Here is a 27,241-nt window from a genome sequence, read left to right on the forward strand (position 1 = left end):
TGGAATCGTATTATCGTATAAACCACATTTTTAATTCCGCGTCTAGCCGCGCGACCATTAAACTAATTGAAACAGCTTTTCTTTAAATATGCGCGCCTAACGTATCAGAACGAGTCGCCGGTAGCTGTTGTCCGGTGTTTTTGTTAAATTGAATTTTTAGGCGAAATTTATGTCGCACGTACGAAGCAAAAATAGAAGCTTAGATAAATTTGAGAGATAAATTTTGAAAGATACGTGATTTATAACCACATCCGTTTGAACAAGACCTGAAAGATCAATTTTCAGCCAGAACATAGTATATAGAAATTATCTCAATATCGGAAAAAGAAAAATTCGATTACTTAATCGAATAAATTATACAAAAAAATCAAACCACACAAGTATATCCAATATCCGAATACTCCGATAACCGATCGCAGAATTTCGTTTTCCACGACCAACTATTCGTCCCACGAACGAAATCAACCGGAGAAAGAAAATAACCATTTTGGGATACTGTCGATCGCAATATCAAATAACATTTGTTACTCACGGCTGCTGTCGTAGCGTATTCCATTCAGTTCCTCGAAGCACGGTAGCGTGGCCAGTGTACCGGGAGGTGTTCTCGGCCAACACAATAAAGAATCCCAGCTGATTTCGCATCCTTGATCCTCCTGCTGCGTCCCAAGAGACAACAGCTGCAGCTCTTCCTGTTTACGCTCGAGGCACTTGATCGCCTCGGGATTCACCGATTCGTTCAGCTTGCTGATATAATACAAAGTGTTCAGTACGTAATTGCCGGTGTCGAAGAGGCTCTCGTTATTCTCTTGCCACTCCATACCGGCCACAAACTAAACACTGTTCGTCTTATTCGTCCTCTCGATCAATTTGTTTCCTTTTCGCGAGACTCGACTTTGTTCGAGCGGAAGTAAAAGGTGAAAACAACACGGATTCCCTCTTATCTTTATGGCAGCCCAGCGCCCTTGCCGAATTATTTATAGGAATTATTTCTCGGTCTATAAGTGTACCATGCTCCTCTTAGAAGAAGATATCGCAATGTCGTTGGTTCGTTATCGTTACGCGTTACGCATCGTTGATTTTTGGAAATTTTCCGAGGAGCGCAACGTGATTTCGCGTTTCACAAGGGCATAACGAGGACCATGTACGTCGTTTGGGTTTCAAGCAGCAGTTGTGGACAAGATCGTGGAATGTGTGGCACGCGGCGAAAACGTCGATTACGAGTGGACCATTCCCTTCACGTAGTTCTATAAAGACGCGCGGTTAATCTCTAGGGACTCTATTTTTCACCGACCGACCGACACGCAATTATTTCCCCAAACCTGGTGTTCTCCGCGAGAAACGAGACCGAAGATAGTATTCCTGACCAACCGCGAGATTCGCCGACTAATGCTCGCTGATCCCCTTAAATCCTTTGCCATTAAAGGAGGGTCGGTTAATCCTAGAGGAGTCCTTTTCCTCCTTTTACTCGAAGAGCACAGGGCAAGCGTAACAACGAGAGGGCCCCAAAGAGTCTTTAATCTTCTACGCACGCTCACGCGAATTTCTGCTCGTACCCTCTCCTCGTCCTCGTTAATACTTGATATAAGATCTTATCGAGAAGCTTCTTGATATAATATGTCCATTTACATTTCCAAATATGATCATACAAAGCTTTTTGAATTTTTTGTAATACAAATTAGGGGTTTCTAAGACGGAGTTTAATTTTTTCTCTGTTTCCTTTTGATTTAATATGCACGCATTTATATTGAAAATAATCTGAAAATATTACGATCAAGCAAACGTTTTTGATACCTCGCAGTCAGTGAATTTCACGGGTTAATTCTCAAGGACCTTTTTTTTCTTCTTTTCGTCCAATATCAGAGAGCGCGCGCGTAGCGATAAAAAGATCCCGAGGAACGTTTCATCCTCGCACACACGCTTTTTCCTTAGGATTTCTATTTGGTATCCTCCCGATCCCCGTTAATACGTTGTACAAGACCTTATCAAAAAACTTCTCTCTATATTTATCTATATATCGAAATGTTACGATCGAATAAAGTTTCCAGAAATCCCCGCAAGCCCGTTAAATTCTGCGCTCCAGACACGGGATACCGCGACATAGGATTGCTCTTTGATGTCCTCTGATCCCACGAGGTGATTTCACCGGAGATTCCCAGTTTCGGAATATCTCGGTTGCACGGAGTCTAACCGAAAGGTGAGAACCTTCGTTTTGTAATTTCTAAGAACACGACGAAATCAGATTGACTTATGACGGCTTGGAGATGCTTCCTTTTCTAGAACAAGGAATTTTCTTTTGGCTCGTTGCTATTTCTCTAGCCTTCCATTTACTAAACGATCTTTGATCTTAAAATCCTCGACGATCTAGCTTTTACGCTTTAAATATGATAACGTACAGTGGTACGAGTAGAACGGTTTATAAAACAGTCTGTTGCAATTGGTCGATCCGTTTGAAAGCGGCACTCGACAGCCATTAGGCGAACCGCTTGAAACGCAAAGCCAATTACCGAACTACTGGCGGCAAGGCGTCCATCAGATCCAGCACTAACAATTGGAGACGAAGTTCGCCTATTGTCCGCGCGTTAACATCGCGAGCATCGCGTTGAAAACCAGTAACAAAGGCCGGCTTCGATCAGTTCCACGTATCGATAGTGTACTAATTTCGCGAGAGAGTATCGGCAAACTCTCGAGGGAGATGTTTCGAGAGTCCACTCGGTTAACGCGCGTATTCGTGCCTGATTTCAACTGCTCGAGAGAATGGTATTCGTCGATACCAGGGGTTATTACCAACTCCTTCGAAGATAGAAGGAAGTTCACAGCTCCTTATAATTGATAGTCGGTAGTTTCTTAAATGAGTTTCAAAACTTGGTCCATTCACTTTGTAATTTAGCTATTTGTTAACCTGGTCTGCAAGTTAGGCTCCCGTTTCCCAATCCTTTCGTAGACGCGACTCTTTCCAACTGGCTATCCTTTCCACGATACCATCGTAAAATTCTCTCTGAAAGTACGTTCCTCGTGTGACTCGCTGTCTCTACAACGTACAAATTACACCACCTCGAAGATTCTTTTATTTTCTTGGAAATCTTAACAAAGTTTCTCCTGAAACCTTGCCAGGTTTCTTACGATTCTTCGTTTCACGGATCTTTGGTAACCTTTACGCGACAGTACCCCAACTTTCTACATTTATTGCTCCTCGTGGAATACTATCGACTTTCTTTTCCGATACGTTATTGCTATCTCTTCCATCAGCTTCCGATCTTCTGTGTTCGCGTTTTACAAATGTTCTTCGAACGTAGGTGTTCACACGTATTATTCGTGTAACAATTTAACCATTTTCGACTTTTTCATTGACTTTTTCATTACCGCGCTCTTCCTCTACCTGTTCTAGGGTAAATAATACCTTTGACAGTTATACTTATTCATATTAAATCATCGCTTCAAAGGACGAACCTTTTCGAGATGAACTACATCCTTAGTATCTATATTTATTCATAATTCCATAAACATCTTGCGATTTATTTCTAATTAGCACTTATCTCCTTCGAACTCGTATTTGTTTATGCTTTTACAAAAACATCTTTTCATTGTTCCCATTTAATATTTCCTTTCTTCGAGCGATGAATTTGCTTGAAATAAACGATACTTTTGCGAGAAGTTCATGTTCATTTATATTATCATTCAGCAACGTTCCACAATAAGCACCTTTTAATAGCTCCTAATTATCACTGTATATCTCCAAACGATCAATTTGTTTCGGATAAATAATATTCTTGTAATTCATATTCCTCTACGATAAACAACATCTTCGAAATTCATATTTATCCATAATTTTGGCGACGTTCGACCTTCCGATTCCTCTTAAATATCCTTCCGCTCTTCCGACGAATAAATTTCCTTAAAACAAATAATACTATTAACATTTTTATTTACAATAATATTTTGATCCAGCAACGTCTATGCCTCCAATTATTCTTATCTACCACTTCGTTCTTCCAAACGATACATATTTTTTAATTATCTCTAAATAACACTTTACTTCGAACGTCCAACTTCCTTAAGATATAAATAATATCTTTGAAATTCCCATCTATTTATCCTTCGACCTAGCAGCGTCCTTTCCAATTTCTCCTAATTACCACTTGGTTTCCCAAACGAGACGAATTTCTTTCAAATAAATGCTATCGATGAAACAAATGAGCTTGGAAACTGGTGAAATATTGTTTGAAAGTTAATTCCGTGGCAGTTTAGTATTCCGCCGGCGAGCAGTGACACGCGACTGTTTGAGGCACGTGCTCGAAGCAGTGTAAGAGGCTACTCCGTAGGAGCGGCGCGGAAGTGTCGAGGAAGCTGCGTCGCGACGCTCACTGCGACGCCCGATCGAGAGGTTCTGGCGTGTCCGCGGAGTCTGTCAACGGCCGTAGGAGACGCTACACGGCGGCGATATGGATTTTCGCGTGTACCTGGAGCCGACGAGGGCAACTGCCTGTTCCACGATACGTGCACAACGAGGAGGAGCATGCGCCACCATTATCCTCTCTCTTCTCCTCTGCCTCCACGTTTTGCTCGTCCTTATTTATCCTCTGCTCGCGTTCAACTCACTTTACCCCCATAAGCTTCGCTCGTACTGTCGTTTCACCTGCTTCTTCGCCTTTACAATCTTTTTACTCCGATCCTTTCTTTCCTTTTTCTTTTTCTTTTTCTCGTCTTCTTTTTTAGCCACCGTTTATCCTTGTGTGGGTGATCTGTTATCGTTTCAGGCGCTCGTTTCCACCTTTTTTTCTCTCTGAATTTGTTCCGATCACTTTACTTTATACTTTACTTTAAAACTTCTTTTCTGCTTGATTATTTTCTTTGGCTTTAACGCTTTCATGTTTCGCGTAGATGGTGACGCGAGATTAATCGTGTTCTATTACGAGTCTGTCCGTATTTTTCAGAAAGTCGATGTAAAATTTAAAAAAAAAGCTTGATCATACTACGTTGGTGCAACTAAATGTGCAAGTGCGTGAAGTATCAGCTATCCACTACGGATAAACATCGTTGATGCAGATATATTTTTTGCTTCAGTTTAACAGCGGAACATTCGACCTGGGTTATGACAAGAAGCAAAGAATCAACGGTAGAGAAACATTCTTTGATGATAACTTTGAAAATATGAGAAAAATATCAACTTTTTGATCAAATTGCCACGGGTGTCCAAATATTATACTTATATAGTTATCCTCATTCTTCAGGAACAATATTCGTGGCGACGTTCTTCTAGAGAACTTGAGACTACGTCCGTCTTCTTCCTGATACTTCTCTTCCTTTTTCAAACGTTGACGACTCGAATCGAGATTTCGTTGACACCTGGAATTAAGACGACCGACCTGTATCAGAAACGTCATCGATTACCGAACACGTGGCACGGGTCAACCTTCACCCAGAGAAAATTCGTTCGACCGATATTCGTTACCGAGTATCGGTGGAAAAAATTCGGATTAACGCGTCTGATTACGATAGGAATTACTCTTTAAGATCGTTTCCTAATTTTATCATTGAAAATAATTAAGTATACCCTTTGTGAATTCTAAATTAAGAAGACTAAATGAAATAAAAATAACAGGTCATTTTCTCTTCAATTCTTACATTGATCTTTGAAAATCTCATTCTCGTTCAAAGCTGCGGCAAAATGTACTCTACAGTCAAGGAACTGACATTTAAACGAGAATTTTTCAAGCGATAATTTGGCGATTGTGCTTCGCGACAGGGATGCAACCGACGTATTCTTATTTTCAATAAAGCACCTTCGTTCTAATTAACGCGAAGAAAATGCAACGTTTAGCATAATAGAAAAATTTACAGAGCAATTCGAGCATCGATTTCTTCTTTCAGAGAGCGAAAAAGTTGCGAGCACTTTTTTATCGCGTCAGTCTCGTTTTCTTTTTTCCCTTTCGAGATATCCTGACACGGTAATCTGTCGCTATGGTCCAGCAAAAAGTCGCTCGATTGGAGCCTTGGAGGGCGCGTCGATAGGAAATGATAAGCAACACGACGATTACGACAAATGTATAAGATCTGTTGTGAGAAAGAAAGCGATTGCGAATAACTTTCCCATTAGATTTCTTTTCTTATATTCGAGCTTGTGGAAAAACGTGATTGGGTTGCTACGCTTTTTTTGAATCTGCTGGCGATTCGCAGATTTTTACTGAACCAGATTTTTCAAATATAAAACAATAAATAAAAGAAAAAAGCGATTGAGCTGTTATCTGTTTGAATTCAACGTGGGTTTGTTTTTATTAAGTTCAATCTCTCAAGTGGATCGTTTCTCTTAATTAAAAATTTCCTTAGAGATAGAGTAATAATCGTAGACTAATGGCCAAGGAATAACTTTATTTAGGTCGAACTAACTCGACTTTTCTAATTGAATCTTTATAGTAAATATAAGTATCCTAGCATTGTTATTTTGTTTTTATTTAGAAACCCGCGAAAGAAAATTTTATACGTTTCTGTTACTTATCATGTTTGTATAATGATTCATCGTAGTGAAAATTTTCGATTAAATAAGTCATGAGACCGTAAAATGACAAATAGAAACTAAGTTTCATGAAATATGTATCTCTTTATATTCACGTCAATCCTCATTAAAAATGTTGAACACATAAATTAGCGGTACAACAGCTTTAGATAAGAAATATTAATGGATAAATAGGATTTCAAGAAGTTTGGCCTTTAAAAGTTTCTACGTATTCCACTAAATTGTTAAACGTTCTAAAATTGTTTCAATGATAAAATCGTTATTTATTTCGAAACGGTAAAAATGTTTCATAAGTTATTACGTATAGATTTTTAGGGCTTTAATTGAAAAACAAGTTGTAAGTGTTTAGGAAATATCTGTATGTCACATATTTTAATAAAATTGAATTAGACGCATTTGGACAAAAATATTGTAAATTAGAAACCACCGATTATGCATCAATGTGTACCAATATTGCCGATTAAGATTGCAATCGATATTTACAATTGATAAACATTATTTTAATTAAATAAAACTATACTTGTATCAATTATTCCTAACGCGCTGTTTTTTAAACATTTTCTTCCTACATTAAATAAAACACCTTTTATAGATGAATTAAATAATTTGTATGCATATAAATGTATAGATATACAAAACCAAAAAATACACTGTTATATACATTTTTGTCGTATTGTTTATTTTTTAAAAATTATTAGAAAATTATTGCGATATGTTATAAAAGGTAGGCTGAAAAAAATAGCGAGTATAATGTTGTTGACGTAACGCTAGTTTTTAATGTGCAAACTTTTTTGCCATATTACCAGTGACCAGGAAGATCGTTGCGATGAACGAGCGAGCGGATACGCATGTATATACTTCGTGTCGCATATCGACATGGAATTTTTATATTTTTTTTTTTTTTTTTTTTTTTTTTGAAGAAGAAATCATATTTCTCGCTATTTTTATCAGCATTTTCAGATATTCATGGCATGTATGCATGCTTTTGCCTATAACGCACATATATTTATTATTATTTTTATTTCGAACTTTATCCTTTTGTCGCGTTAATTATTATATCGTCAGCAAACATGATCATGCTGGATTTAATAAATTCCACATTTATTCTTCCCCCATGCAATATTCATTGTCAATGCAAATATCGAGATCCGATGGAAAAAGAGAGCGGAGAGCTCGAGGAGAATTCATTAATTTACGAAGGGTCGACGATATTAAATCGTTAAAAGGAACAACGAAAGCATCGACGAAAGTATACCAGTTGTCAATTTCCACGGTAACCAAAATATTTGCAGATGTTTCCTTTGTCAATTATCTTTGTATAAGGATCGAAATTATTTAGAAGATTTAACAGTCAACTAAATAGTAAAATATTTTGAATTATTATGTTATTCCAATAATTACTATAACAACTCTCAGTGTTTTATCTTATGAATATTTTTATCGTTAGAAACTAAAAGATAGCGAATTTGTATTAGTTTCTGTGGAATTAATTAAAATTTCGATAAATTAAATTGGATGGGAAGCTAGGAGAATCGATACGACTGATACAATTAGGCAAATGTTACTTCTTTCGTGGCGTAGTAAAACAACAAAAGAACGACCCGAGTTATTTATTTGTTTAATATTTAAATTACCTTTCATCGAAATTGTGAACGTATTTTATTATTGTTATAGGCCCATTGAAAATAAAATACGTTGATATTGATACAAATGAAAAATACAAGCTGCCTCTATGCGTAGCTTCAAAATCTAGGCTCAACATTTTATTAAATTTTCTCTAACAAATAAAACAGCTTTCATATGTAAATATTTTTCGCGTTTTTACTTAAAATAATAAAATAGTAAGGTGTGCATGTGTGCATATATGTTGTTTCATTAAAAAAAAAAAGTTAAAAAGAGTGAAATATCTGGCAATAGAATATGAATAGTACCATGTATGTTGGAAATCCCATATCTCTTTAAATCTTATACTAAAGAAAACTTGTCTTTAGTCATAAAAATTTGCAAGAAAGTATCTCGTAACATATTACAAAGCTACTTTTGGTCGTTTATTCTACTCTTTCTATCCGTGACGTAAGATCGTAGAATGGAAAGAACAAGACAGCCAATGTTAATGCCATATTTAGAGTGGTTTCGTGCCGAACAATGAAAGTTTAAGATAAAACGTATAAAGATCGATGATAACACTGAAGAAAGCAAGTCTTGCTTGCTGTTTGCACAAAAGCCTTTTTTAAGACCAACTTCAAACAAAATCCACGTGAAAATCCTGTGAAAAAGTATAGGCACGTGATACGCCAGCGACGTGTGCGAAAGCGAAACGCATATAAACGCGAAATGAACTGTGTACGATAATTCTAAGATAAATCAGTGCGTATCGAGTGTAATCGATTACAGAATAAACTAATATACAAATTTATTACGAATGTTTAGAATATTCGAAACGAAAGCTTAGAATGGTTATACCACAAATGGCGGATTTGTTCGAAACAAGGACACTAACAGCTAGCTTTCTGAATTTAATTTCTACATTGTTTTAATAGGATCATAGCCCTTAACAAAGGTAAGTTTACCAGGCACATTTATAAAGCTTGGTCAAATAATTGGACGTCCCGACTCTTAAGGAAATGCCTCCTAGTTAGTTTCCAGCTGGATAAATTTGTGAAAATATTTATGGTTACGGAGAATTTAAACGAAGGAACATTCAAACGACCAAACTTTGAAAATGTTTGCTTTTCCACTAAAAGAAACGATTCAAAGTAATTTTCAATCCAATAAAACTGTGTTTATATAGTATCCGAAAACCAGAGAAATTCCTTTTAATTTTATTAAATTTACTTTCGCTTTTCTTCTGCCTCGACTCGTCGCGTTATTCGAACGTGCAATTGAAGCAATATCGGATTGATCATGCGCCGAGAAGACTAAACGAAGAGCATCTTGTTTACCTGTTACTATCAAGAAAATTGTTGCTTCAACCAGATAACAACGTATTTTCAGCGCGCTCGATCCTCCGCCTATTCCTTTAACGAGTTTTAATCGTGCCAAAGTGGATGGAATAATTATCTAAAAGGACCAAGAAGGTAAACAGGGAGGAAGTAACGTTTTCTTTACTCAAGACAAAATACGTTTGAACGTTCTCTTTGCTACTTTCCACAGAAGCGAGAAAATTAAGGAAACGATACTAAAACCAAGCCTAGACATACGTTTGTCGTGTAAATACACAATTTTCACTGCAGCTTGGAAAAGCTTAGTCAAACTAGCAAAAACTATCCTCTTAATCATCGAGATACACCGACTAATTAATTTCTGGTTAAATATTATACTATTCGATAGACACGCCCGTAACAACACCTACTTTCCAGGGTGAACAGCTCTAACTTTAGCGTAATTAGATTCGTTGATCCACCTCATCTCTCACCTTCCTTCTTTGTCTTTTCGCTTCTCCCTCTTCTCTTCTATCTTTCGTTGCACTCGTTAACATACCGTTTTACATTAATCTTTCTATGCATGTTCAATGCACCAAATACTTGTTGCCTCGATCGTCTGTCTTTTATTCTATCAGTGTTGTTCATTTTTAACGAAGAAACTCCGGATCTCTTTCTTCGGAACAGAAACGATGACCTTTAACACTTACTTAAACAGAAACCTTTTAACACTTTGACTGCCACACCAACATCACGTGTTTCGCTCAGGACGCCACGGGAGTATTTTTATTACTCAAAGCATATAATGGCAAAATAATAATAAATTGATGATGTAAGACAACATTCTTCCCCAATGGACCGTTTATCTTATTGGTGGTCACGGGTGACTACTGTGACGCCCTGCTAACAGTTGATAGCGACATATTATAACAAGGCTTCGTTTATTTCAACAAACCATTCGCATTCGTTGTTTCGTCGTAAGCAAAACGTCCAGAATATATTGTTCAAACGTGTAGAAGATACTAGTAAACAGTTTTTGCACATCCTATATATAATAGTAAAGTATATTCACACTTCTAACTTCAATTATATGATTATAAAGCAGTATTTACGATTATTTTCTAAGCTGTGTTTATAATAATATTCGTAAATTACCCGTCAAAGATATGGATGCAAACACAGTGCACCGTTAGATGCAAGATTTGTTCTCATTTTTTTTTTTTTTTTATTGATGTTCTAATAAAAATGTTCAATTGTTCAATGAGGCATTTTTTATTTGAAAGTATCTTCTATTTATCAGTTATATTCAAAATGCCCTAACTTTCATTCAATTTTTACAATTGTAAGAAGTTGAAGCGCTCCGGTCACCAATGACCAATGATGTCATATATGACCAACGTGGCAGTCAAAGTGTTAATGTGTTTGCAGCGGGATCGACCATTACAATGGGTGATTAGCAACTCGGTTGAAATTCTCGGTTTAGTCTCATCATTTTTAGAGGACGCAGGGAGTATCATTTATTACGTTGGCTAAGGTTTGCTTAATTCCGATACTTGATGCTAATTTACCGAGATTTCCAGCGTATTAATTAATTATCGTTTTAGTGGTTTTAGAGTTTCTAGAATAACGCGCGGCGAGCTTTCCAAACGAAAATGAAGCTTCTGAGTGCACATACTTTCTCCGAATGGCTGAGTGAGTTTACGTTCCGCAAAAGGAACGCGCGTCGGTCCAAGGTAATGCGCTTGCGAAACGTAACAGCCTACGCGTACATACTTGAAATAACTATTTAACATAGCTGCACGCAACAAGCTTCAAATTAAATTCATATAAAGTTACTTATTCGCGTTAGAATTTTTATTCAATTACGAGAATAACTGGTAGCTATTATAAATTATGCGTACGTATTAAAATTTGTTTTATTGTTGCAACTGATTCTTAATCGAGAAATGAATTTTAATTCACCAATTTAATCTTTAGCTTCTCGCTAAACTTTAATTTTGATTCTATCGCTTATTCTCGTAATTCTCCCGAGTTCTTTTGAATTTAGGACGAAGATACTTCGTAAGTTACTTTGTACCGACAGATTTATGGATCTGTAATAAATATCGGACACGTACTACCTCAGAAAGAAATGTAGAAACCATGCAGAAGACAAAAGCTAAATGTGTATCTACTTTTGAAAAATGTTTCTACGTAGAAAGTATTTTACAGAATGTAGCATTCTTAGAATAATTAAACAGCAAATTTTGTATGCTCTTGCAATAATAAATTCACTGCTTTATTTTACGCTCGAACAGACACATACATGAATATTATTTGCATGCATCTATAGTACAAGGTTGAGAATAAGTCTGACAAAAATTACAACTTACAACAAAAATATTTCTCCATTATATTCTCACAATTGTATTGTGTTTGAATAAATTTGAATTCATTTCTATCAAGAAACATAATCAAAAAAGATTTCTCGAAGCTATTTACTTCTTCAAGGCTGTAAGTGCGACAATTCTATTATGCGTCAGACAGAGTTAAACACAATTCACTGTCACGCGCATAACATGAAGTGCTATTGGATAGATACTTAGATATGATAAGATGCCAAAAAATATCGGCCACTCGACCCAAATAGCCGAATGTATATGAAAGTATACGAGTTAAGTGAAAGTATTAAAATCTTCAAACGAAGGCTTGGTGTTTCGATGTACGCGAATAAAGGGCGTGAAATTACATTCGTGATTGCAAATGATCTCGTTAGTTGGTTGATCATGCCGATACTTTAGTACCGTGTTGCTATCGTTGTTACACAAGTTACGCGACCTGATATTAACATTTCGGTGCGTATGTTGTTGTTTAAACCTCATTTACTGCGATTAGCATTACTTTACATGCTCGTGAAGTTTTGCATATAGTAATAATCGATGTCATAAATATTCATGCAAAGAAATAGAATGTTCTCTCTCTCCTCTTTCGTCGCATTTCTTGCGATTATCACATGCATTCTTTGTATTTTTTAACCTTTACTGATCGTTAATAATGCCGTTCAATTATGCACGAAAGCTCAATTAACATAAAATTTAGTGCAAAAGGAAACTTTCTCAAGGAAAATGCCCGCTTTTAAATTTATCGCATCGCTGTTTTCTAAACGCGTAGAATATTTAAACGCTCGATAACTCACGCGTAACTTTTACTTGCGCCGTTAACGATTATATGTTTCGTATTGCTGCCCTTTAAAATGTTTCCTCCCTATCAGAAACAATCCGTTAAAGTCCAATACATCTTATTCGTATTTTATGCCGCTTTTACAAATAAAAAAACGAACACATGAACGCGCATATCACGACTCTACTTCCATCGAAACGGGAAAGAAACGTCTTACGGATGCTGCGGTTTCGTTCTTCTGCCAAGAAAAGGACATTTTCCTCGTAAAATATCAGAACATAACCAAAACTATAATATAACTAAGATAGTTATATTAACTATGTAACCGTGTAACTATAATATTAGCAATATATAAACATGATATAACTATATTTGACTTCTACAAAGTCTTCATCAGTTACGTCTTTCCATTATCTTCTACTTTTAACTGCTTTAAATTTGTCCATTTTTAGTCATACAGCATCTTCAAATATAAAAATAGTAAACAATAATGTTAAATAAAAATAACGTATAAATGAAAATGCCAGAGCTATTCCAGATATTTGATAGTGCGGATAGTATCTGATAAGCACAATGGAAGTGTCCTAAATCAATGTCAAACAACACAAATACTAATCTACGATTCGCCAGTCCCGTGTAGGTCTCCGAACGAAATGAGAATAATTAAGCTAATCGATGTAATTTAGTATGTGAATTACGGTATTCTACTAGATTGTAATTTGGACAAACTCGAAAGATCGATCTACGCTTTATTGCCCCATTGCTTTATTACGCATTGGATTGTTGTACCGATATAGAAGGGTTCCGTTACAAGCTTTAACGCGTGACTGTTAATTAAAGCTGATTGTATTGTTAATATAGCCCATAAAGAACATAGCATAAAACGTAGACATAATTCTGCGGGTGAAATCACGGAATAAAAATGGTAAAAACGTGTCGTATATATGTTGGTGTCGTTCAGTTTTGCTCTCGAGTTTCAACTCTTTTTGTACTTTGCCTGCTTTCTTTTTATATCTGTGCAAGAAGCGCCATTAGTATGTTCCAAAGTTTCTGATTAAAGGTAGATGGAAACCACTTATCGTACTCGTTTCATAAGTGTTTAAAAATGGCAAGATTTAGAAACGTTTCACGTAAAATAGAAATATTAATCCTAACGTCTACTATTTGTAAGTGTTCGAACGATGTAAAACGAATGTATCTTGTTACTAATTTATTATCTTTTCTGAAAGAAACAGTTGTTTAAGTTTCATTGGAATTTTCTTCTGTAATTTTTCTATTATCTCGTGAAACATGTAAGCCGTTTTCTTTATTTTTGAACTGAAATTACATTAAGAAACACAATCCTTTATACCTTACTTCTATAATGTCTAAACTTTATACTATTTAAACTTTATCTCGACATAACTCTCTTTTCCATCTACCCTTTTCTATGAAACCCACGACGCTTAAAGAATGGAAGAATGATCGAAACTCAGTTTTATCTGATATTAATCTTCGTAAATTTCCAACGAAGTATTATTTCTCTCTACACGCTCTTTTCTAAATACGCACAGGTGCCATTTTTTATAGTCCCATTTGTTACTAAAAAGAATAATTACCATTGTAGATTCTCTATAAAAACCAAATAATCAAAATCAGCAAATATACGATCTACGTAAATAACACGTAAATCTAACGTTACATAACTACGATACAAGCATCGAAAATATATCAATTATGCAAACGATGAAATCACATACCAACAGCGAAAATCAATCCCATCGACCTCATGATTTCTGTATTTAAATATCGGCTTTATAGCAAACAAAAATCAACAGCAAACAGTAAGTACTATAGGAAACAAGGCAACTGGGATTTTCAACCAATTTTAAACGATAAATTCCGCTATCTCGGGAAGAAAACTTCTTTCGAAATTGTCTTACATCCAACAAACGGATCATTTTCTTTAACGAGATCGGGGAACTCGAGATTTCTATCCTCCCCAGCAGAGCTCACTGGCCTTATTGTTTCAACGATATCCCGACGTTCTTCGACAACGCGAAACGACCCGGTAAGAAACCGTAAATCGAACGATCGACTTGAAATTTACGACCAGCCATGGATCCGTTTTTATTATAAACCGATATAGATAAGAACCATCGTGTAGAGTGGTGTGATCAACTGTAAAGCCTCGTTCAGATTATTCCAGTCACTGGAATCTAAGCAATTTCACTTCAATTTTGTACTCGTACGAGTCCTCATGTGTGAATTCATGCTTGACTCGACGTCAACGTGACTCGTTCTTAAATAAGTTGATCAATTTGAACGAATCTGTTCCTTTTTGGGCATCGATCTCCTCGATAGAGAGACGTGACTGCTGAAAGGTAACAATTTTCTGTAAAAGTTTCCTTCGGAAGAAGAATTACCCAATCGATAGCTACCGAGGTCCATTGCAAAAAAGTTTGTAACTTCATTACCACTATGAACAGTTTGAACCAAGAAACATCGAAGAAGGGAGAAACTTTGTAGAGAAACTTCAAGCGGGGTTGAAGCCAGGAGCGTAATTATGTTGATACGGCTGGAACGCTATTGATATTTGTGAAAATGAAAGGTAATGACATATTAAATTGACTGGAGTTGGGATTTTTTGTTCAAAAGTTCAGAAAGTAGCATTCATTCTTCTTTCAATCTAGAGAATAAAAGAACCTTTAAAAAACTTACTCTCTTTTAAGAGACTACACCTGTTTTACCTTTTCTTTCTGCCTTTGTAGAATACCGTTCCTTCAAAATATGCAAAATACAAACAACAAACAACAAAGTTGCAAATAGATGTAAATAATTTTTCAAGACCTCTCCTTCTATTGTAATCTATGAAAAACGAAATAATTTGTTCTGTTTAAGTTGAACTTTAATCAATATCACGAAGTTATTCCCTTACGCATCATAGAATATATAAAGCAAAATGATCTACGATATACGCATCAAATATTAATTAACTTCTCAGAATTATGTCCTTCTAACGTAACATACATACATATATAGGATGAAGTAATTTGTAGCGTTAAAGTTAAACTCCGATCAATGATGTTAGGTGTTTATAACGTAGCTATAACCGTATAAATTCAATTTCGAATGGCACGTATCAAGAATCAGATAGAGACGGTTTGGTTACATTTGAACCTGTGTAAGATGAATCAGATCTAGATTAGGTATAACTGAACCGAGTCGGGTTTGAACTACATAGAACTATATGGGACTATGTTTCCGGAGTACATCTAAATTAGTTCTCAGTTACATCTGGATAACGAGCAATCCAAGTAGAAGTTCAATAAGAAGGGAATTACTTCCCAAGAATGTGGAACTGCTTCGACGAAACTACTTCCAATGGATCTCATTGACATTGCGTAAAGAAAACATTACATTTGTAACATCTTTCGCACAGATTACAAATCATCTAATTATCCGATTTCCTACAAAATCATAAAATTATAAAATAGAAGTCTATAATATATAACTAAAATAGCGTGTGCAAAAGAGTGCAGATTTTCAAAAAGAAATATATTGTCAGTCCTTGCTGTCCTAATACTTACGGCGTATAGCGTACGTAAGACAATAAACCAACCGTAGTAACGCTACAATCTCCACCACGCCAAAACCATTAACAATTAGAAAAGGAAGCTGCTCCACCTATTCCCCAAACACACAATCCACTAACCAAACGCGTATCCTTTTCTAATCCAGGAAAGATCATTCTCCTCTCCTTTAAACGGCCCATTCTGTCGCACGAAAGTCCAAGTTCCAGTAGTATAACCGGCGTTATGGCGCGACAGGCCACGGTCTCCGTTATGGCTGCAACGTGAAAAGGAAGGAATGGAAAAAAAGAAAGGTAAAAAGGGAAGAATGGAGGAAAGAGTATGGCGGTTGGCCACGAGTCGTTAAAGTTTCGCAAGATAAACGACGAGTGGCAGCAAGCTAGAGGACGAGTGATATTACGCGCGAAAAGGCGCTCGAGCTTGCACGACCTAGAAATGGTTTACCGTCTACGTCAATGCCGAGCAACGGAGAATAAGGTTTAAACGGGATAGTAGGCAGCCACTTTAAGGCTGGCGATAAAAAAACAGATCGACCGACCGACCCGTCTTCCTGCCTCGAGAGCGGTGGCGAGTGTTATTTTAGAATTAAGGGCAACTACCGACGCGGCAATCGTACACAAGGCCGATACACAATCGAAAAAACAACGTTTGTCGATGATGAGTCTGGTTCCGAGAGGAAATTATTGTTCCAGGTGTGCGCGATTCCAAATATCAGCGATGACCGACATTTGGTATCCAGGAATAGTTTAATAGGTTTCCGGGGACGCAAGACGTTGATGATTCATAATTGTTCGTTGCAGATAGAACGTTTCGTTGGATCGCTGTCTTGGGGAAAACGCAAAAGAGAAATATGATAAATACACTTTTATTGATTTTCTGGCTTTAATGTTGGTATATGATTAAACAACTTTCATATGACATAATTGAAAACAACCTGTTCGGTCCAAAGATACGTGTCTTAAAAGTAACTGATAGGTTAATGTTTCGTGGAAGCTAAATAATATAGGTATAATTATTATTACTACGTAACGCAAGGAACAATATTATTATTCGAATGATGAAAGTATAATATAAATGTTCTTGTTTGTACGAGAGAATAAACGATGGCGCTAGGGAATGAATTACAAGAAGACATTTTCCACATGAATTCGTCGCCACCGAAGGAAACAGTCAGCAAAATTGAATTAACGGTCGTCCACGGTAAGCACGGAAGACAATTTACAGGGGACTTTTTGCTTGAAGACTTTCGATTTATGGGGTACGAGTTTCACCTCGTTCTCGGAAGGTAATGAGCTGGAATCTTAAAGACGTAACGATAGAACGTTCAAATGAGTGCAAAAGTTTAAGCGAGGCACGATCAATTTTATAGAACTTTACAAGTCAAGCATGAATCGTTCAGATTTTACATTTAAATTGGCTACTGTTTATACAGTTACATGATATAGTTCAACTATGTAGGATGCGATATTGTAATCTAAGCAAAAAGCTTAACAGTTAAACAAAAATTCATTAATGGGTGAAATTTTTGTTATGAAATATTTGTCTCTCTTAGGGAATATTCGTGTAAAAAATATTCAATTACGTGGGAGATCAAAATTATAAATACGTGATAATAACACCTAGAATAAGCTTAAAAGCATATATGCATTGTATGTCATCATTCCTTACGCAAATATTCAAGGTTTTAACCTTCAACTTGTTGACGTGTTCTAAAGGTCATACACGAAACCTTAAACTAATTTTGGAAGGTACAAAGTCATTAAAAATAATCTATTCGAATCACATCATGTTTTGAAAAAAAATGTAATAAAGTTAAAATATTCGAAGACAATCATTGCTATAAAACATAACCATTGTTGAATTAACTGCCATTACCTTTTATACGCGTGATTCAATCGCATTATGCACACATATTACAAACCAAACTGCCAAAAAAATTAATTTCAAAAAAAATAAGAAAACGAAATTGACATCATACCTTTCAAACGAGGTATACGTAAATCTGGTGATTTTCTTCTGAAAACAACAATTGGATGTTCTTTGATAATGTCCTTCGAAAGATTTATCTCCGCGACGATCAATATTAACGATATTAAGCAGTTTCGCGACACTTTCTGCGATATCGTCTCGACCCTTTCTGTGCCGGTAAGCAATTTCCACTGAAGCCGCCGGCAAAATTTGAAAATTACCGATCTTGATTGACCGACTATTCCAGTCGCTTATGAAACGTAATCTGCCAATCAGCTTCTCCCGCGTTCTCCTCTGTACACTGTACACTAATACACGTTATCCACAAGTAATACCGGACTGCGTTATATTTCCAGAAACTACTACGACCTTTAATCTTTATTTAGAACTTTTACTGTCTTGGAGGATTCGAGGCATAAATTCTGAAACACAATTCGTCCATGAAATTGTTCAAGAAACACTGAATCCCCTCGAACGATACACGCGCCGCGAAATAATTCTACTATTTTGATTGGTATACTTTCAAAATTTCCGATGCGTCGATAGTGGCGCCCTAATAAATTTTGACATTTTGTTCTATAGTGATCGAACTATGCAACAGATTCTGAAATGCCACGCGATCTTTTATGCGTTGCCAAATTCTTTTCACAAAATTATTTTAATCCTTTATATTCACAGTTGCTTGAAAATTAAGAAAGGGATTTTCTTCCTTCTGAAAATTTTGAGGCTTACAGACATTACGATGGTAATGATGCTCCATACACTAGTTATGCATACTTTACATTGTCAAGAGGAGGTTCCGACGAATGGCTTATCTTTGCCAAATATTAACACTGTCAACAGTCTCTACTTTGTTTTCGCGATAAAATCGTTCTAAAAAATCATAATGCAATTGCTTTTCAAAGAGCCTTAATTGTATTGCATTATTCAAAATGAAATTATGGTTATTGAAGTCGTAGTTAGTTTAAGGCAATACCTAAAGAACGATTTCTTATAAGATCATAGCCTGAAGTAATTTTTTAATAACTAAATGAACTTATAAATAAAATTCATGTACGAAGTATTACAAAATGGATATTTTATATTTTTTAAATAATCATTACAACGAAAAAGATTAAAGTATTACATGTAATATACATAAAAATATGTGATTAAATAGAGAGGGAATTATAAAAGTATTATTTATGATCTTACATACTAAAGTAACTGTTTAATAAGATATATTTTATTTTATTTCTGTTTTTAAAAATAAAAAATAAATACTATTATCATTTCTAAATATAATTTCACACATATTTTACTTTGAAACTAAGTAAATTATATTAATCAAATAATTTATTTAGAGATGTCTTATCGCAATATATTTTATTATATCTTTCCCTACAAGAATTATTTAAATTGAACAATTTTATTAGACATATTTCGAGTGCATGTAAGGCACGTAAATTGTGAGATTATTAACAATTAGTAACAATAGAGTTACTGATTTTTTCAAATACAAAGATGTTTAATAAAAAAATGTCAATTTTGTTACAGGACGCGACCGATAAATATTTATTTTACATACCACACAAGAATATTGTATTTTCTGTATTAGATGAAAGTTACTATAAAAATATAATATGCAAAATTACTATAATACATATATATGTTAAATAACTTTTAATCTATTTAAATATAATCTTCGCCAAGCTTAATATTTTTGTACATTATTAACATAACTGTCTCTCTGAGTATAAGTACAAACTAATGAAATTCATAAAAATTTTTTCTGGTATATAGGTTCTGTATTCAAAACATTTTATCATTGCATCAGTTGGGTCATAATATAATAATTGCTCATTCTGGATCAAATGAACACTTCTCCCTACTTAATAAATATTCGTTGCTGCGATGGTTACACTTGAATGTCAAATTACATAATTTACTTGTAGTCAATAAATCTGAAAATATTTAAAACATTCACCATCACGGTTTTTGCGTATCATCTTGTGTCTCATTTTCAACTTCATCATTACATATGTACATTGAATCTGAAGTATTTGCACCTAGAACAAAATATGTTTGTGAAAATATGTATTAACAATAAGTAATCCCTTTTTCCTTCAAAGTTGACAATATCATATTATTAACATCATCTTAATGTATGTTCATTTTTATCCCTAAGCTAATTTATAATAACATGTGTAACATTGTTTAGTATAATAATTTCAGAACAAAAGTAGTTGCTTTAATCTATTCTAGTTTTATAAAAACTACAATACTTTGTGACTGTTACTTATTTATTATTGCAAAACAAACAAAGTAATCCATTAAATATAACTAGAGAAAATATAGGGCCAACCATAAATTCAATCAAACATCAAATATCAGAATGTTTCAAACACAGATACATCTTGAAATAAAACTTAAAGCCAAATATAAAACCGAGATATTTTCAATGTTATTTCTAGATATTTATTTTAATATTTATTTATATATTTTTATGTTAGAATCTGAAACATATTTGATATAAAATTCAATGAAAATTTGCCTTATCCTTCTTCAAATAACAATAAATTCCAATTAGTATGGAATTTGATGTAAAATTTTGATATAATAATTTAAACTCGAAATGATACGTACTAATCTAATGATTGTGATTACACAAACAACAATAAGTGTTAGTATGTTAGATACCAGGTGGTACTGCCAGCAGCACCTTACATGCAACCGTTTATCATGCAAAAGTAACAAGACGCATTTATACATATCTGATTATGCAATATACTGTAAAATAACTTTTCTTAGCAGGCAAGCTTCATCAGTTTTTATGTAATGCACAGATTATAATGTTAAATTCATACATTTCCCAATAATTGGTAAAGCATGAATATATCATAAAGCATAAATATAACATAAATAAAAGACCAATGATAGAATTAAAATAAAAATAGATAGTTAAGAGTGGAGTCCTTGTCGAAATAAAATTAAGCAAAATAATTGAAAAATGTAAGAGAATTATGACTTACAAAAATTAATATAAATGAGAAGATAAGTTCGATAATCAATTTCAATGTTCAACGTTAATCAAATTTTATTAATGACCTAAATCAAAATACAAATGGCCATTGAAAATGTCAGATATAATTAATTTAAACTAGATTAATAAGATTGATTTATAATATCTAAAAAAAAAAAATAATTGATTTTATTAATTACAATATCTTTTGAATTTATTGTTATTTATCATTTAAATATAGCAAATAAAATTTATAATCTAACTTTTTCAAATAGCAGATTGTAACAATTTTTGAACGTAATAAACTGATTATCGTATCAAATGAAAAAAATTTGAAATCATGAAAATAAATTATGTACCAGATTTACAGCACTCTATCAGGAAAGGCCCAATGATGCCATTTATAAATATGTTGATTCAGCTTGCCCATTATTCTTAGAATCTAGATACTTGTCTGCAAGAAAGATGTATCCATATTATATAAAATTAACTTCATATTGATTTCACGTTAGACCTGTTAAAATATTTAGTGATAGGCATTTAAGGCGTTTCACAATTTTGAGGCGATTCGAAATTTCTTAATATCCTGGAAATTCGAATCACTTCGAACATAATTAAATTCTTAAAACTCTTGAAAATCATAATAAATATTAAATCTTAAAGCTTTATAAATGTGGAATGTTTAAAGTTTCAATAAACCTTAGAAATTTCAGAACATAAAATAAGATAGAAACTTTATGAAATAAATTTCAACTTACTGATAGATACTTCAAGATTTAATCCCTAGCAAATTGTGAAAATATATTAAAATACAAACATATCCCGATTCCTTCAAGAATTTAAAGCATAAAATCATGTTCGAAATAACTTGAATCCTTCGCTACACGTATATATGTATTCGAAGTGATTCGAAGTATTTCGGAGTGCATCACTAAGAATATTATATTAATTTTTCTAATATAGGATTTACTATTTATTATTCACAATTTATTATAAAACAACAAAACATAAAATATAAGAACTACAATGTTAAAAGTATAAAAACATATAAGATAAATTTACGTTACCTTAAATAGTAAACCCCTTTAGTAATATTCAAAAAAAGAATTTATTATTTGATTATTATTATTCGAATTTAGCAATGTACCTTACATGATTATTTTAGAAAAATATTTTTAAACAAAAACAAAATTATATTTATTTATTTATGGTACTATATAGATGAAGATGATAACAATGTCTTTTAACACATTAAGTGCCATGGTATTAGTAATTAAAGTAAATAAAGAAAAGAGGAAAATGTGCTTTTTTTTATTGGTGATAACAATCACCTGTAACAGTCACCTTCTGATGAAAATAAATCCAGAAGTTCGATACTTTCAAAAAACATTTATTTGAAAAAACTATCAACTTTAACAAGTTAAGCGCCTTTTATTCCTTGAAAAGAACAGTTATAAAACAGAAAGACAACTTCTTACTATTTCCCTTCATTTTCTTCTATACAGCAACTTAGTTTCAAAAATATTAAGTAGATAAACATCTTGGACATATTTTTATAGTAAGATGTACGACAAGTTTCATAATTATATTGTGTTTAACGATTTTGGGCGCTTAACGAGTTAAAAAAGATGAAGTTATAACATTTTCTTACTTTTTTTCTCAAAAACTGTCCATTTAACTCCAAGCGTGAGAACAATTCATGCACTGTGCAAAAATAATTACATTTTAATCATATCTAGGTTATTACTTTCTTTCTATATTTACTCATAATTCAAAGGACTGATACAATTTTTAATGATAGCTCTTAGTAGAAACAATATTTTAACTTCACGCAACGTTTTCCTCTATAGAATGTAAATCAATGGGTAATAAAAAATATGCCTTTAATCTTATTACTTGGTATTAAAAAATTATTAGCAATTAGTAATTTATTTCATGAATAATTCATAAATCTTGCAACTAATATACTACAAGCAATAGTGCATTATTTTTTGGTTGAAAATATCTATATTATTCTTGCAAAAGATGCTCCCAAAACAAGACAATGAAAAACTTTTAAAAAAAATCATAAAACTTGTACCGACTTGTGTATATGTATGTATGTGTACATCATACGTAAAGCTGATTAGTAGCAATTTTCATACGGACATGCAAATATGGTGCTAAAACAGAATTTCGTTTTCATTTTAGATATATGAACGCTCTTTCACTTACCTGCGATCATAAGATCGACTAAGGCTTTGTCCTTTTGTATGTACAATGCTGTAAGGAAGAATAATAAGCTGCCAATGACTGCCACAAACATTGTAAGAAACAAAGCGTACTGCAAACTGCGAAATTCAAGAAGTGCATTGTCAGCTTGGTCTGTTATGTCTTTTACTTGACCGTCTATACTCAAGTCTGAAAGAAGAACTGTTTTCAGTCCTTCTGATAACTGAAATCAATCAATAAATGTGCCAAAAATTAACAATATAGTGAGATAAACAAATATGAAATATATAATTTAATAAAATAAAAATTTAATATATATTCTCGATTTATTTAAACTTGCACAGATATTTACCAAACCAATAAGGTAAGGACTTCCGGCATCTCCAAAGGCATGTGCAATAAGTATCTGGAAAGCTTCTGCTGTAGATCTTCTTGTTGGTATTACTACATACTATAAGATTTCAAAAGAACAATCACTGGAAAAGTGAATTTAATTTACAAAATACATAGAACGTAAAAATAAAAGGACCGTACCAATAATATATCTGCTACAATAGACCAATTTAAGTTTAATGATAATTGTCCAAAAAATATGAGTATATAACATGCGACAGAGTCTGTATTAGCAGTTATAGTCGCGAAGAACAGTAATGGTACACTAATTAAAAGTCCTATAGCACATATCAGAGGATCAGTTTGCTGCCACCGTACTCTTAATTTTTGAGCTAGAAGTGAACCCAGTGGCACTCCTATTAAACCAGCTACCATTCCTATTAATCCAAATTTGTATGCTACACTGAAATAGTTAAAGTAATTAGAAGCTATAATTTCTGCAAATAGAATAGCTTAAATAAATAAGAAACAAAATAGAAACACACTCATCTGGATCAATATTATGCCCATTAGGATGCAATGCAAATCCTAATTGTAAAAATGTTGGAGCCCACCAAGCTAATGCACCAGCAACAAATGCTACACATGTGAATCCAGCAGTAGAAAGCATAAAACTTCGACTAGAAGATAAAAAAATAATAGCAATATAAAACACAGATTATATATTTGCTTTAATATTTACTTTTTCAATAATGCCTTGATATCATTTGACCACGCAGTGTTTGACAAGTGAACTCCACCTTCTCTCTCTCCTCTTATAGGATCTTTTACTACTGCAAGCAATAAAATAATTGCTATTACACCTAATAATGGAGTAATGCGTAAACCCCATTGCCAAGCACCAGTGGCTCTTGCTGCCTCACCACCTATTATATATCCTAAACCACTAGAAATTAAATTATCTTTAAAATTAACATTAAGTACATTAAAATTATCTTTCTTTATTTCTTTAGTAATAAAATTTGAATTTACCTTCCAACAGGAATTGCAAAATAAAATAATGCGAGCATTTTAGAACGCACATCTTTTACAAATAAATCACTAATTATTGTTGGAGCAATTGTAGAGTAACTTGCTTCTCCTATTCCAACAAGTGCCCTGAATAAAAGAAACCATCCAAATGTCTGAAATATAATTTTATTTTATATAGTATAAGTATTCTTTTTTTAATTAAATTCTTTGATTTTTGTTGATAACATTCCTAACATTACCTTCATATAGGATCCAATAAATGTTGTTAAACACCATAGAAATACGCCACTACTCATAATAACCTTCCTATTGTAACGGTCTCCCAAATACCCAAATAAGGGTGCAAACACCATATAACTTAAAATAAATGCGGTTTGAAGTAACCCAGATTTATCATTGGTGATTTTAAAATCATGTTTTATCTCTGTTAGTACTCCTGCAACATTGAAAACATATTTTACATAAATTTTTATTACCTTTGTACAACACAACTTTTTGGAGCATGACCATAACCTTTAAGATATAACGAAATACACACCAGCGACCGTAAAACGATCCATGTAGTTTATTAAATTAACGAAACACAGTACACCGACTGTAATCCAGTCGATCCTACTGATCATCCTCATTTCCGGAAACATTACTCTTTTTTTTATTCGTCTTTCTCTAGAGGTATTGTGAGCATTTTCGGCGTTCACCATACGATACTCGTACGTCGACACATTTGGAGTGACTGCTTCATCAACCATGACTCGAAAAATTTGTATCGGTGCAATTATTATTTACAGTGATACAAATTTAATTGCTTATAAAAATATTTTAACCCTCTTGTATCGTAGCATAACCTTAAGCAGATTTCGTTTTACGATACAATGAAATTTCACATACTGAAATATCATTACCAACGTACCAACACATTTCTGCCACTTATCTGTGAAACTAACACAATAATTTATATAATGTACGTTTAAATTACGTTCTACAGTTAAATAAGATGCATGACAATATCATATCACAATTCGTGTCTGTGCCACAATATGTATGTATGTGCAAGTCTGACAACTATTAAAATCCAACATTTCGTTATAATTTCTCGACAGTACTTACATACATCATATTTTATATAGAATTATATAGATATATTTATACGGAATTAAAATAAATCCTTTTCGTTCGCAATATCTTTATTTTGACATTTAATTTTATCTTAAGAATATAATTTATGCTTAATAAGGAAAAATGTAGAAATATTCTAAAGTAGTTAAACGATATTCAAATATTTTTATTGTTGTTTAATAATATTCAAATCGCTTTTACTTATATTCTTAACGTTGTTCGTAATATTTCAATATTGCTTCCATATATAAAAAACTGATATACATTCAAAGTGTTAGTGTTTACTAACCTGCAACCTACAACTTTCATTTCTTATGCAGCGATATACATACTTACATGTGTGAGATACGCGCGTATTGCTTCGTATACGTGTACGTAATTACATACATATAAAATATGTACAATGTACAGCCATATAAATATGCATACATATTTAAAACAGGTACTCTTAATTTCAAAGACTGCGATCTGAACATGCTAAAATGGAAAAAAATTAAATACGTAGCAATTTTTCTCCAAAATTACTGTTCCAGTTGCATATAACTATATGTGTACTCAATTTATATAATGATAAACATAAATATTATAGAAATATACAATTTCTAATTTCTTTTGCAGGTTTTTAATACTGTACTTTTATTGTTGATAGACGCAGTATACAGATTTTACATGAATTCGCTGATTTGAACACTGTTGGCTTGATGCCTAAATTGGCTAAACATTCTCCTACCAATATCAAATTTACAAACAAAAATTCTGTCGCAGAATATTATTCGACTATTGAACATCGTACTGTAAAGTCCGGTTAGAGCATATAATTTTGTGTGAAGTGTGTGACCTATTAATTACGTAGTATTCCCTGCTATTCTCATTGCTATCCCGTTATTCTTTACGTACTGCTATTAGGTTTGTCTAATTAATACGTGTCCATTTACTCATTTAATGAACATTATTATAAAAAAAACTGGAATAACCTTTCATGGTCTTCTTGCCTTATTTTTTTTTTGATCATGCATTTGACTGTTAGTTACTGATAGGTTATATTATTTCTTTTTTAGATTTAAATACGACTATTGTTTTGCTTTGTTACAGTTGATTTTAGTTTTTTTCCATATCTATTACAAATTGTTTCTTCTTTTTGCACAGATTATTGGTTAATGACGGAAAAAATACGAATTCAAATATGGATGACAGGTTGGCTAGCAGGTAATCTGATACCTTCTCATGGAGATTTAGCAATGTTTCATTTATTGTAATAAATGCAGTCTTATGTCTTCTCATTGGATCATTGGTAATGTTTGATATACAGTTATTTATTTCATGATGCATATTTAATACATTGCGTCAATGAACGACTCTGTTTCTTTAAGAAATTACGTTTACGTCTTACCTTTACGTCTGTAAAATGTCCACAGTT

At 33.5% G+C, this 27,241-nt stretch overlaps 2 protein-coding genes and 1 long non-coding RNA gene across 8 annotated transcripts in view; 1 reads left to right on the forward strand and 2 right to left on the reverse strand.

The window, feature by feature from the left end:
• The window catches only part of LOC132905699 (diuretic hormone receptor-like), a 62,430-nt gene extending 60,720 nt beyond the window's left edge, over positions 1 to 1,710 (reverse strand). For both annotated transcript variants that reach the window (XM_060957286.1, XM_060957284.1), the window contains exon 1: positions 533 to 1,710. In XM_060957286.1, the coding sequence (XP_060813269.1) occupies positions 533 to 818 (286 nt within the window). In that variant the 5' untranslated portion in view covers positions 819 to 1,710. The remainder of the gene's footprint in view (positions 1 to 532) is intronic.
• A 240-nt stretch (positions 1,711 to 1,950) lies between these two features.
• On the reverse strand, positions 1,951 to 25,802 carry LOC132905698 (protein spinster). 5 transcript variants are annotated; one of them, XM_060957282.1, is made up of 11 exons: positions 25,247 to 25,802; positions 24,948 to 25,144; positions 24,709 to 24,860; positions 24,419 to 24,622; positions 24,222 to 24,356; positions 23,878 to 24,139; positions 23,696 to 23,794; positions 23,347 to 23,566; positions 21,492 to 21,586; positions 18,142 to 20,179; positions 1,951 to 5,343 (listed from the first exon to the last, which is right to left on the reverse strand). In XM_060957282.1, the coding sequence occupies exons 1-9, from the start codon at positions 25,455 to 25,457 to the stop codon at positions 21,534 to 21,536; spliced, it is 1,533 nt and encodes a 510-aa protein (XP_060813265.1). In that variant the 5' UTR covers positions 25,458 to 25,802; the 3' UTR covers positions 1,951 to 5,343; positions 18,142 to 20,179; positions 21,492 to 21,533. The 5 variants fall into 5 exon arrangements, with proteins under 5 accessions (XP_060813265.1, XP_060813264.1, XP_060813263.1 ...); XM_060957281.1 differs by lacking the exon at positions 21,492 to 21,586 and having other exon boundaries at positions 25,247 to 25,553; positions 25,619 to 25,792; XM_060957280.1 differs by lacking the exon at positions 21,492 to 21,586 and having other exon boundaries at positions 1,951 to 3,376; positions 3,448 to 5,343; positions 25,247 to 25,792.
• Positions 16,327 to 23,659, forward strand: LOC132905723 (uncharacterized). Its single transcript, XR_009657846.1, has 3 exons — positions 16,327 to 17,169; positions 17,259 to 17,448; positions 23,323 to 23,659. It is a non-coding gene; the product is annotated as an uncharacterized LOC132905723 (long non-coding RNA).
• Positions 25,803 to 27,241: the final 1,439 nt, after the last annotated feature.

Source organism: Bombus pascuorum, chromosome 3 (genome assembly GCF_905332965.1).
Source record: "Bombus pascuorum chromosome 3, iyBomPasc1.1, whole genome shotgun sequence".
Lineage (NCBI taxonomy): Eukaryota > Metazoa > Arthropoda > Insecta > Hymenoptera > Apidae > Bombus > Bombus pascuorum.